This window comes from Vipera ursinii (assembly GCF_947247035.1).
Source record: "Vipera ursinii genome assembly, chromosome: 2".
Lineage (NCBI taxonomy): Eukaryota > Metazoa > Chordata > Lepidosauria > Squamata > Viperidae > Vipera > Vipera ursinii.
This window is the reverse complement of record NC_139513.1, coordinates 72,390,577-72,402,997: the sequence shown is the minus strand read 5'-3', so window position 1 is coordinate 72,402,997 and position 12,421 is coordinate 72,390,577. Positions and strand designations below refer to the sequence as shown.

The following is a 12,421-nucleotide window of genomic DNA, read 5'->3' as shown; positions in this document are numbered from 1 at the left end:
TTAGCACAGAGAACTTGTTGATGAATGATACAATGGAGTTTAATAGCTTTGCCTCCTTCTTCAATCACCTTGTTACAGATTAGGGTTGATAAGCCACTTCGTTCACCAGCCATAGCAGGTGCCCCATCAGTAATAATCCCAGTAATTTTGTTCCAGGGCAGTTTCATGTCATCTATTGCGGAACTAACAGCAACAAATAAATCTTTTCCTCTAGTTTGGTCCGTAAGGCTCTGGAGGTCAAGTAGCTCTTCAGTCACATTTATTTCATCGTCCACCCCTCTCAAAAAAATCAGCAACTGAGCTGTGTCAGATAGGTCTGTGCTTTCATCACAGGCTATTGAAAAGAAGTCAAAATCCTGTCCTTTGGACGTCAACTGTCTCTTAATATCTGATGAAATATCTTCAATTCTCCGTGCTATAGTGTTACGAGCCAGGCAAATGTTGGCAAACTCTTGCTTCTTCTCGGGACAGATATTTTCAACCATTTTCAAAACGCACTCTTTAATAAAATCACCCTCAGCAAAAGACTTGCAATTTTTAGCAATTAACATTGCCACGTCATAGCTTGCCTTTGTGGCATTTTCATTTGACTCACGGGCTCTTGTGAGAAATCGCTGTTGTGACATTAAAACTGCTTCAAGTTGCTTCAACTTTTCACTGCGGTCACGCCCTGTTAGTTTGTCATATGTGCTATGTTTTGTCTGGTAGTGTCTTTTGATATTAAATTCTTTATAAACGGCCACAGTCTCTTGACATATCAGACAAACACAGCGATTCCGTATTTCAGTGAAAAAAAATTCCACTTTCCACCTTTCCTGGAAACGGCGGCCCTCACTGTCAACTTTCCTTTTCTTATTTATAGTCGCCATTTTCTGTTTGACCTTGGAAGATGGAAACTGTGTTATTTGCTTTGACAAGGTCAGACTCTCTGGTAACAGCTCACACACTTCCACCACTTCACAAATTCTGCCCTGCCGCTGCCTCACCTTCCCCCCTGCCGAGGAGAGAACCAGCGCCGCACGCCCACCCCTTGCCTGGCCTTGAGGCTGCTGAAGAGTAGAGGGTGCCCAGGTAGATGGTCACAACCAATTGTTTCTGGCTGACAAAAGAACCATTGCACAAAGGGGCTCTGAAAGGCAATTTTCTCGGCTGCCACATACCAAGGGCTTCACCTGCATTCCTGGTTAGCACTTGAGAGGGGACCAACCAGAAACATCCGGGAAGAATTCAAGCCGAGCCCTTTCCATGCAGCGGACAAGAAAATTGCCACTTGGAGCCCACCTGGCAACCGAGCGGTGCTCGCAGTGCAGAGAGAATCCGAGAGCGCGGCAGGCCCTTTTTCCCTGGCCACCGGGGCGTCTCCGGGGGCGGGAAGGCCATTGAGGTCTGCCTGGCGCAAGCTCAGAGACTCCACCCGCCAGGCCCTTCTCCCGCTTGGCCAGGCCAGGCGCGCACCGTCAGCCTCGCTGCACCGGCACAGACGCCGCACCAAGCCCGGGGCGGGGGGAGGAGCGTGGCGGTTCGGCCAGCCAGGAAAAGGTGCGGGAAGCAGAGGCGGCAAGCGAGCGTGAGCTCAGGGCGAGGCGGCTGGTGAGGGAAGAGCGCCGGTGAGGGAAGAGCACCGAGGGAGCGGCCAGCCGGGCAGCGCTGCTGCCGAGCGGAACTCGCCCGGGGCGCCCGCTCTGCGCCACTCGTCCTCCACGTTTGGGCGGTGCCGTCAGGATGCGGCCCTCTCACCGCCCTCCCTCGTGTGGCAGGCCCTTTCTCCCTGGCCGGCCCTCTCACCGCCCTCCCTCGTGTGGCAGGCCCTTTCTCCCTGGCCGGCCCTCTCACCGCCCTCCCTCGTGTGGCAGGCCCTTTCTCCCTGGCCATCTCACCGCCCTCCCTCGTGTGGCAGGCCCTTTCTCCCTGGCCGGCCCTCTCACCGCCCTCCCTCGTGTGGCAGGCCCTTTCTCCCTGGCCGGCCCTCTCACCGCCCTCCCTCGTGTGGCAGGCCCTTTCTCCCTGGCCGGCCCTCTCACCGCCCTCCCTCGTGTGGCAGGCCCTTTCTCCCTGGCCGGCCCTCTCACCGCCCTCCCTCGTGTGGCAGGCCCTTTCTCCCTGGCCGGCCCTCTCACCGCCCTCCCTCGTGTGGCAGGCCCTTTCTCCCTGGCCGGCCCTCTCACCGCCCTCCCTCGTGTGGCAGGCCCTTTCTCCCTGGCCGGCCCTCTCACCGCCCTCCCTCGTGTGGCAGGCCCTTTCTCCCTGGCCGACCCTCTCACCGCCCTCCCTCGTGTGGCAGGCCCTTTCTCCCTGGCCGGCCCTCTCACCGCCCTCCCTCGTGTGGCAGGCCCTTTCTCCCTGGCCGGCCCTCTCACCGCCCTCCCTCGTGTGGCAGGCCCTTTCTCCCTGGCCCTCTCACCGCCCTCCCTCGTGTGGCAGGCCCTTTCTCCCTGGCCCTCTCACCGCCCTCCCTCGTGTGGCAGGCCCTTTCTCCCTGGCCGGCCCTCTCACCGCCCTCCCTCGTGTGGCAGGCCCTTTCTCCCTGGCCGGCCCTCTCACCGCCCTCCCTCGTGTGGCAGGCCCTTTCTCCCTGGCCGGCCCTCTCACCGCCCTCCCTCGTGTGGCAGGCCCTTTCTCCCTGGCCGGCCCTCTCACCGCCCTCCCTCGTGTGGCAGGCCCTTTCTCCCTGGCCCTCTCACCGCCCTCCCTCGTGTGGCAGGCCCTTTCTCCCTGGCCAGCGGGGCAGACGCTGCGCAAAGCCCGGGGCGGTTCGGCCAGCCAGGAAAAGGTGGTCCGCCCCAGGCACCTCCTTGCTGCATTTCTTTTTTTTTACCAGGGAGGGAGGAGGGCTTACCTGCGTGGCTCTGCCCGGCTGGTCCTTAGAGTGGGAGGCGCAGCGAGATCGTCCCCCCGCTCGAGAGAGACAGAGCCCGAGAAGCCGGACAAGAGGCGGTGTCGGGTTTCTTCACCCCACCTCCCTGCACTCAATCCGGCCCTCGAACAGCCCTCCCTGCTCTATGTAAATGTGGCCCTCCCACGGCCCTCCTGCGCCGCTCGTCTTCCAGGTTTGGGCGGTGACGCCAGGAGGGCCGTGGGAGGGCCACATTTACATAGAGCAGGGAGGGCTGTTCGAGGGCCGGATTGAACCGCCCCGCGGGCCGCAAATGGCCCGCGGGCCGGACTTTGGACATGCCTGTCTTAGAGCAAAGTTCTGCTAATTTAGATACTATAGGTTACTTGGTATTAGCTTCAGATAAAATTCAGCATATCTATGCTCCAGTATTTGAATTTGAAGTTTGCAACTGATGAAAATCTTCTTACAAATGGCAAATAGCAATAATATGATGGGAAATTAGTTGTATGAACTCAAAATATATTTGAATACATTTTGTGAGGGAGCACATGTAATTAGACTTACCACAGTGGAGTCTGCAAATTATGGTTGTAAAGCAGGTCAACATGTGACCAACCCAATTTTACTTTTTTTTTGGTGATACTTGTTAAACAAGCTCATTGTGGGGTGTTTTTGCTGAAACAAAAACAAATGCCTGTTTTTGGCAAAATCGTCATAAATCATGGCCACGTGACTGTGAACTGTAAATGGCCATCAGTGCAGCCTAGTTGTTGAGTGCCCAAAATGTAGTCACGTGAGCAGGGGGCAGCAGCCATTGGAATTTTGGAACCAGGTCATAAGTACCTTGGGAGTTTCTCAAAAATTGAACGGGCGCTAAACAACCTGCTTTAGGTCAAAGGCTAAACAGAACGGCTTATGCTATACTTAGCATATGGTAGGGAAAGGATGCAGTGGGGCTTTTGGAATCACATAAGCAGGAAGGGGAGGGGGCTCAGAACGGGAGGGTTGGCAACAACAAACCCAGCTATGTCTTCCAGAGGTTTCCTCTAAACTCGATCCTTCTTTTACTAGCATCTTCACCTTCCTGCTGGCAAACTTGGTCCTGTTCCCATCAGTTTTTGAAAAGTAGGTAGGACTACTTGCCATTGTGAATACACAGAATGATTACATTCAGAGGAGCTACAAGTTGAATAATAGCTGCCTGTGATAGTCAGTTGCTAACTTTAAAGAAAAAGGAAGAGGTGGAATAGGGTTATGGTACCACCTCTTATCACCGGAGATATATTTTATTTTAAAAATATCTAAACTGCTTTTGATCCAAACAGAATCAGTACCCTGCATGGACATAAATTACATTATAGCCAATTCAACTACCTTTGCATAAATAATAGAACTGAGAAATGAAAACTAAAATATAAAATCTTTTAATATGCATGAGCAGAAAAAAGCTGTCTGTAGTTCTGTAGTTCTAGAAATTCTCAACAGGGTATCAGTATAGAAAGAGTCCTTTGGTAGCAGAAGTGTAAAAATCCTCAGATCTCATTTGAAGATTATAATGCATGGGTAGCTGGGTGTGGGGGGCATCTTTAGTTATTTAAAATTTTAGATTTTCACTTGGACTCAGTTCTGCAAACTGGAAAGTTGCCTCATTTACTGCTGGACATGATAGGATCCAGCATTTAAACGGGGCATTAGCACAACTATAATTTTTTTTAGGAAATACGATTTTAAATAAGATTCAGGATTTATGCATAGAATTGGGTTTGAAAAGCTATAAAAAGCTACTTTGTACAATTCGTTAGTGAAACACAGAAACAGGATGTTCTTCACAGAATAGGATGTTTTATTTCAGAGATAGGATGTTCTGCCTAAATCTACAATCCCAACTATGAATATTCTCTACAATTTCTAGGATGTTGTTTACATGCTACTATATACTTAATTTTATGTATTTAATATATAACAATCACAGAACAGAAATATTTTTTTTCACCTGTTTCCCCTTTGTTGGATCTTCTATTTCTTCCTCATTTCTATTAACGCAGTATTCCTTCATACAGCTTCCCTCTATTTGTACTATCAATAATTCTGTTTCTCCTTCCCTAGATCTTTAATGAGCATTATGGTCATTTTGTGGATGTAAGATTTTCCTTCCTTTAAAAATAAAATACAGAACTGACATTAGGGCCTCGAACACGGAAAACACCAAGCCACTGAATCTTGCCAGAGTTGAGTTGAAGCCTGTTCTTCTCCATCCAATACTCCTACAGCCTCTAGACATTGAAAAATCACCTCAGACATACCACTTGGTTAGCCTAGGGTGGATAATAATATCATCAGCATATTGATAATACTTTACTTTGGGCCAGCAAATGACCTCAGCCAGCAGCTTCACGTGCTCTTTACTCCTAGCATCCTGAGCTGGTCCAAAAGGATACTGATATTGAATACTACGGAGGACACACCACTTCCTTTTCTAGGTCATCCACAAGCAAGAGCATTGCTGTCATGGCCCCTTATCCAGTTCTGAAGCCTGACCAGAAGGGCCCAGATAATCCACTTCTGCAGGGTTCTCTCTTCAGCACAACTACTTTGTCAACAATCCTCCTTAGAAAGGGAAAGTTGGAGACAAAAAAGAAAATGGTCCAATATGGCTGAGTCCAACAATGGTATTTTAATATTTCCTGAAGATGGATGATTCAGTACAAATGACATTATACAAGAAACGGAAGATGTCATTTTATTGAAAATAAAACCAGGCCTGCTCTTGTGTCAGTAATTTTTTTTAATTTTAATTCCATTTATATGCCGCCCTTCTCCGAAGACTCAGGGTGGCTTACAAGCTTAGCAGTAGCCTTCATTCTATGTATATGCCTGCTTATTAGGGCTTTCACCCCCCCAAGTGGCATTATTACAAAGTCAGCTTAATTGCCCCCAACAATCTAGGTCCTCATTTTACCTACCTCGCGGAAGGATGGAAGGCTGAGTCAACCTTGAGCCTGGTGGGATGCGAACCTGCACTAATTGAAGGCAGCTGGTGTTACTTAAGGAGGCATTAGCCCACTGCTCCACCAAGTAATAGTGTTATAATAAAAATATCTCTGGTTATTTACTTATGAATCTATACCATATCCTGATTATTTTATTGTAGTCATGACTCATTTATTGTAATCACCTTTAGATTACAATTTGCCTTCTGTACTATGCAATAGCTGAAGGAAAAGAGACTATATGGTGAACAGAGGATATAGCCAAACTCTTATTCACCACAATTATAGATGTGGATGATCAAAAAGAGAGATAAACTGGTTATTCATTAACACACATAGACTATAAGGAACACAACGTCTTTTGAGCTAACTGCTCTAAAACATTAAGTATTATTAATAGCAAAGCAAACTAGAACATAGAAAGCTTCTGAAGAAAAAGTATCAGAAATGACTTTTCCCAATACTTACCTTGTATTATTTTTATCACAACTGGATTATTTTTAGAATGTTCAGGAGATTTAAAATATGAAAGCAACTTATTTAATAACAAGGTCAGTGCAGAAGTGCCTCTCTTCAACCAACTGGAGAAAGAAGAGTTTAGGACATTCCTCAAAATAGTCACAATGAGTGTGGGCATACTTTGTGCTCTGGCTTGGCTTATATCATTTCAGCCAAGTATTATTTATTCAGTAAGTCATGAGTACAACTAAGGGACACATTCATTAACTTAGTAGGTTTCTTCTAATGATCAGGCTGGTATAAGCTAAGAATTTAACCCCAGTTCTAACTAGGAAGAAGAGTTTTGTTCTAGGTGTAATACTTACCTATAGGTATGTCTATGGAGATTTGCAGTCACCCAAGATCGTGGTTCTCCAAAAAGTGCTTTTTTTCAAAAGGCAACTGGACTTTCCTTGAAGACGTTTTGCTTCTCATCCAAGAAGCTTCTTCAGTTGTGACTGACGAAGGATTTATATTCCTCGCAGTCTACATTCTGGACAGAGAGGATCGCTGGTTTGAACCTTCTACCTTAAAATTGAACAGCCCTCTCTCAACAGAGGAGGGATACAATATCACCTGTCTCCTGCTTATAACACAGTCCGTTCAACAGTTCTAAGAAGGTTCAACACCAATTTGCACTATTCACGTGACCCTGAGGGCAAGATAAACCTTCAAGTGACCTCAAGGACTCTCAGAGTGGTAATGACCAGATAAAAAGAATATAAATCCTTCCATCCTCCACCATTTAATCTGAAGAAGCTTCTTGGATGAGAAAGTGAAACATCTTCAAGGAAAAAACAAAGTCCAGCTGCCTTTTGAAAAAGCATCTTTGGGATTACCTACTGATAGAAATCATACATTTACAGGGAAAATGGCAACTGAAAGAAAACTTGACTTACTAATTGGAAGAAAGAAGTAAGTTACCAAGATTCAACTACAGGTAGTCCTCGACTTGGAACAGTTCATTTAGTGACCATTCAAAGTTACAACATCAGAAAGTGACTTATGACTAATGGCCAATGCAGCATCCTCATGGTCACGTAATCAAAATTCGGACATTTGGCACCTGACTCATATTTATGACAGGATGCCAGATTTGCTTAACAATCATGTTACTAACTTAACAACTGCAGTGATTCACTTAACAAACAGTGGGAAGAAAGTTTGTAAAATGGAGCAAAATTTACTTAAGTGTCTCGCTTAGCAACATAAATTTTGGGCTCAACTGTGGTCGTATATCAAGGACCACATGTACCACATTTTCAACTGAAGTACCAGTGAAGCTGGACTAGACATTATTTTGGGAAAAAGTTGTTGAGGGTTTGTGTTTCTGTCTCTACAGTTTTCCTGGAACATGTTGCATTTGGTGCACAAAATTTAATAAATGATTAGAACTCTTATTAAATGTCTGCATTTATTATACAGTTTAGGCATAATATCTTCATTGTTTCAAATGTTAATGTTCTTCCTTTGCTAACCTTTCAGAGACAGACCGCTAATAATGGTTAATGATGGCACTTTTATGGTATCTTGTAGGACTCCTATCTTATTTTTCAAACTCTGGGAAAAAAAAGAATTTTTTTTTAAAAAAGAAAGATACATTTTCTGTTTTGTATTGATTCTGTGTTGATTTTTAGGAAGAGAAATCTGCATACTTTCACTTCAATGGGAAAATATTTGAAAAGAATGTTAAGTTATGAATAGGGACACAATAATACATTGAATAAAGGTCAAAAGGAAATGTTTTACCATAATCTCCTTATCTGCACTTCTCAGAACTATCTTTGTATTTTTCAATTTTTCAGTTGTTTTCTTCAACTCTTGAACAGTTTTCTGGAGCTATAGATCAAAAACTATGTATCAGAAAAGCAGATTTCAATGAGGCTCACATTCCTTGTATCAATTTTGAACATTCTCAGAACAGGGCATTAAGGCACATCCTAATTAGGACATGTGCCTCCATTCATTTCATTGAGACAGCAATGTTATTGCGAATATTTCAGGGCAGTCAGTGGTTAACTAAAGAGGGTAGGAAAGGAACAGCTATATGAAATGACTACTAACAAATAGTTGCTGACCTCTTCTGGCTGACCTCTGAAATTGGTGTGCTCACTGCTGACATAAGATTTTTAAAAAGAAGAATTGATTGGTATAAATCACACTTCACTAGACGTTTCTCTTTTGTGTGTGTGCAGAAATTGATGAATAATTTGCCAGTATTGCGCTGCATGGTTACACAGACAAACTGATGGATGAAACAGTGACAATTTGAATCAGGAGGGTTCAGTTGAACTTAACATTCCAGTTAATAAGTAGTTACCAAATTGACTATGCTATTGGCCAAACGAAAAATGTATTTAGGTGACAGCACAGAGAATGGATTTTAAATAGATGCTCTGCAATATTAATGCAACCTTTACCTTATGATCAGCATAAGACAACTCCTTTCTCAGTTTTTCGACTTTATGATTTGATGCTTTCTGGGATTCCTTCAGACTTTCATACTCCCTGAAAGAGCCACAACTAGTCAGTCAACCTATGGAGTTTGCTTGCAAACAAGGACTTGGATTGATAAAATAAAGCCAGTAAACAAATCTGCAAGTCATTATTTAAGTGGCTGCAAAAGTTCCTGTTACATATAAACCAGCAGTTTCAGTGTTGAACAGGCCAGCACTGATTTGCACAGTGTTAACACACTGACACCACTGAGCAGGTGAGAAAACATACTTTCACACGGGAGCACTGTTAGGTTTGGAATAGATATTAAAATGGCAGAAAAGCATATATCAAAACCCAAAGCAAACAATCTTTACTTATAGCAATGTTTTATATTTTACTGAATTTACACCTCACTGAAATGATATGTAACAGGTTTTTGGTTTTTTTTTAAAGTTTAGCTTGTGAAATCATTCTAGTAGTATTATAAAACACTGCTGAGGCTATTGGTTACAATGCAGATATTTAATGGTGTGGCTCATTATTAAAAGTTGTGATTATTCATTTGCTAGTGTTGCCTGCAGAAGTTGCAAATTAAACATGGTATAAATAGAAAGACCTTTCACACACCCTGTAGGGGCCAGCAAGTACACTGTACGTATTGTGCCACAGCTACAAAAATGCTTTGCACAGGGGAGATATTCAGAGGCCATGCCGCATTACTTAGAATCATTACAATCATCCATCTCTTCTGTTCGCATCAAACAATCAGCTCCTAAAAACCTTAGCAAACCTTTAGAAGCAGTTTCCATAGCAATGATGTGTCACTGATACAACAATAGTATGCTTGCTGTGTTGAAAATCTTCCATTTATGCCACCTTGATAACAGCAGGGCTCATGATATAGAACAAACTGCTAGCAGGAAAAAGGCTGAAAAATTTGTTTATTCACTCAAATCTTTTAAGCTCCAAAATTTAATTTTTTATAGTTTTTAAAATGACTTGCTTTTTAAAAATATTTTTTTAATTATGAAACAAAAATAAATTTTATAGTATTTCTGTAATCCTCCTGGAGCCCTTAATGGAGTGGACAGCATTTGCTAAACAAATAAAAACATTCTTTGAATCCCTGTTTGTAGCTAGAGTCTCAACATTGTTCTTACTCACTGCTTCTTTAGAGCAGGGCTTTTCAACCTTTTCACAGATTGTACCACTTTTAAGACACGACAATATTTGAGTACCACCAGTGCTTAGCAAGGTGTCAAAAACTTGATGAATAAAAAAAGGGGGGATTCTGGGAGTTGAAGTCCATAGGTCTTAAAGTTGCTAGGTTTGTAGACTCCTGAGCTAACTGGTTGGCCCTTCTGAGCTCTTCCACAGTGTAGTAAGAATGCACCTCCCCAATCCCTTCCCTGCACCCGTAAAGACACAGTAATCAAGTGCAAAGCAAGAAAATAAAGAAACACAAACTCCGTTTTTCTCTCTCCTTCAGTTGCCTCAGGCCTCACACAATGTTGCAATTCCCCAGACAGAAAGGCTCCAGCAATTGCGAAAAGCTTTAGCTTTAAATTAAACCAGTTTACCTTCAAAGAAAACTTTAAAGAAGCCACGGACAGACTCAATTAAAGGGGGTAAAACTAATTACATTTGTTTAAAGGGATTAAACCTTTCCTGTTATGTTTTTTTCCCCTTCCCCCACCCAAACCACTTTCTTTTATAGCCTCTCCTCTCTTCCCCCCTTTTTTCCAGTTCACCTCCAGCTCTGAGCTACTCTGGAAATGCCAATCAGCTGGAGCCCTGCAGGCTTCTGCCCAGCCCAGCCAGTCCTGCAGCTGCCTCTCCCTCAGGCTTGGCTCGCTTAGGCTCATTCCCCTCCCCTGCTATGCTTGGCTAGCAATCACAAGTACCACCTGCCAGGTGGCAAAGTACCACAAGTGGTACGCATACCACCGGTTGAAAAGACCTGCTTTAGAGGGTGTTATGCAAAACGCCTAAGCCAGTACACTTTCGAACGTACTTTTTCTGTTAGATGCAATAGACTGAAAGCTGTTCCACTGCTGCTTGCCCTGCTCCCATTTCATGGATCATCTCTTCTACTTGGGAACGCTGACCCTGTAACCGTGTCTCGATTCTGGAGAGGAGATAGGTAGGTTAGAAGTTTTCTGCCTCTGCTAGTCATATTACAAACATAACAAAAATGAGAATGTATTTCAGAATGGCAAAAATTCCACCCTGCCCCAAAGCTTTCCTCAAACATCTACTAGTATATTTCGGCCTTGCTGCGTGGAATTTGCACTGTTACTAGATTAGACTTTATATACAATGAACAAGCAACAGTGAGCTCAGGTTTTCTAAGTAGTTTAGGAACAATTGCATGTTTTTTGTTCCTTGTTTATAATCAGCTGTTTGATTGAAAAATAGGAACAATTCACAAGCCATTTCTCGTATTTATTATAGACATCCTGAAAAATGAAAAACCATTAAAACCATGGAGTACTAGAATTCTGTCCATTTTATTAGTCTGGACGATTTCCAGTCATATCCGTGAACAAAAATAGGATGAGGGACTGGGAATACAGTTAGTCCTCCACTTACAACCACAATTGAGCCCAAAATTTATGTTGCTAAGTGAGACATTTAAAGTGAGCTTTGACCCATTTTACCACCTTTCTTGCCAGTTGTTAAATGAATCACTACAGCTGTTAAGTTAGTAACATGGTTGTTATGTGAATCTGACTTCTTCATTGACTTTGAAATGGTAGTTTCCTACCTGAGCAGAGGGTTGCACTAGAAGACTTCCAAGGTCCCTTCCAACTTTTTTTATCTATCTATCTATCTATCTATCTATCTATCTATCTGTCTGTCTGTCTGTCTGTCTGTCTGTCTGTCTGTCTGTCTGTCTGTCTGTCTGTCTTTATGATTTTTATTATTATTTGCTTGTCGGAAGATTGCAAAAGGTGATCACATGGATCTGGGACACTGCAAACGTCATAAATATGAGTCAGTTGCCAAGCATTTGAATTTTGATCACGTGACTATGGGCATGCTTGCCATGGTCATAAGTGTGAAAAACGGTCATGTCACGTTATTCAAGTGTCGTAACTTCCAATGTCACTAAATGAACTGTTGTAAGCTGAAGACTACCTGTACATACGTGAACCTGGAAAAGAAAAGTTTAATTTAGAATTACATTTCCCTGCAAGACTAAATTATCAATATAAAGAGGGCAAACCCAACTTCATTCTAGCACTGAAGATGTTGCAAGATAAGATAACCAAATGTCTGGAAGTAAACTACCCAGCACCAAATAGTCCACATTTCATTTACTCTTAATCATGGATGGGCAGAAGAAATTTCATTCCCAGATTTGGAGGCAGAAATATACAGATGTGTAAAAAAAACTAGGACTTACATTTTATTCTCTCAGACCACTCATTTTTCAACTTACTTTTCATGGATAGCTGAGCTTTCACTCTGAAACACATCACAAAAAGAATCAAATCAGATTAAAGAACAAAGTCCAAAACATCATCACATATTTTAAAAAATGTATGTATAGGTAATGTATGCGAAGGCCAGGCAGGCTCTGTCTGAGCAAAACATGTGAGATCTGTTCACTGTTGTTCATTTTCTAAATGTTATAATTCATGTTCTTACTTGT

General features: G+C 43.3%; 1 protein-coding gene across 1 annotated transcript in view; it reads right to left on the bottom strand.

Moving 5' to 3' along the window:
* TRAIP (TRAF interacting protein) overlaps positions 1 to 12,421 on the bottom strand; it is a gene marked incomplete at its 5' end in the record, with an annotated part of 39,805 nt that overhangs the window by 6,160 nt on the left and 21,224 nt on the right. The window contains 8 exon segments of the mRNA XM_083351094.1: positions 4,830 to 5,443; positions 6,651 to 6,817; positions 7,803 to 7,884; positions 8,074 to 8,163; positions 8,745 to 8,832; positions 10,778 to 10,785; positions 10,789 to 10,891; positions 12,209 to 12,234. Of these exon segments, the coding sequence (XP_083207220.1) occupies positions 6,795 to 6,817; positions 7,803 to 7,884; positions 8,074 to 8,163; positions 8,745 to 8,832; positions 10,778 to 10,785; positions 10,789 to 10,891; positions 12,209 to 12,234 (420 nt within the window). The 3' untranslated portion in view covers positions 4,830 to 5,443; positions 6,651 to 6,794.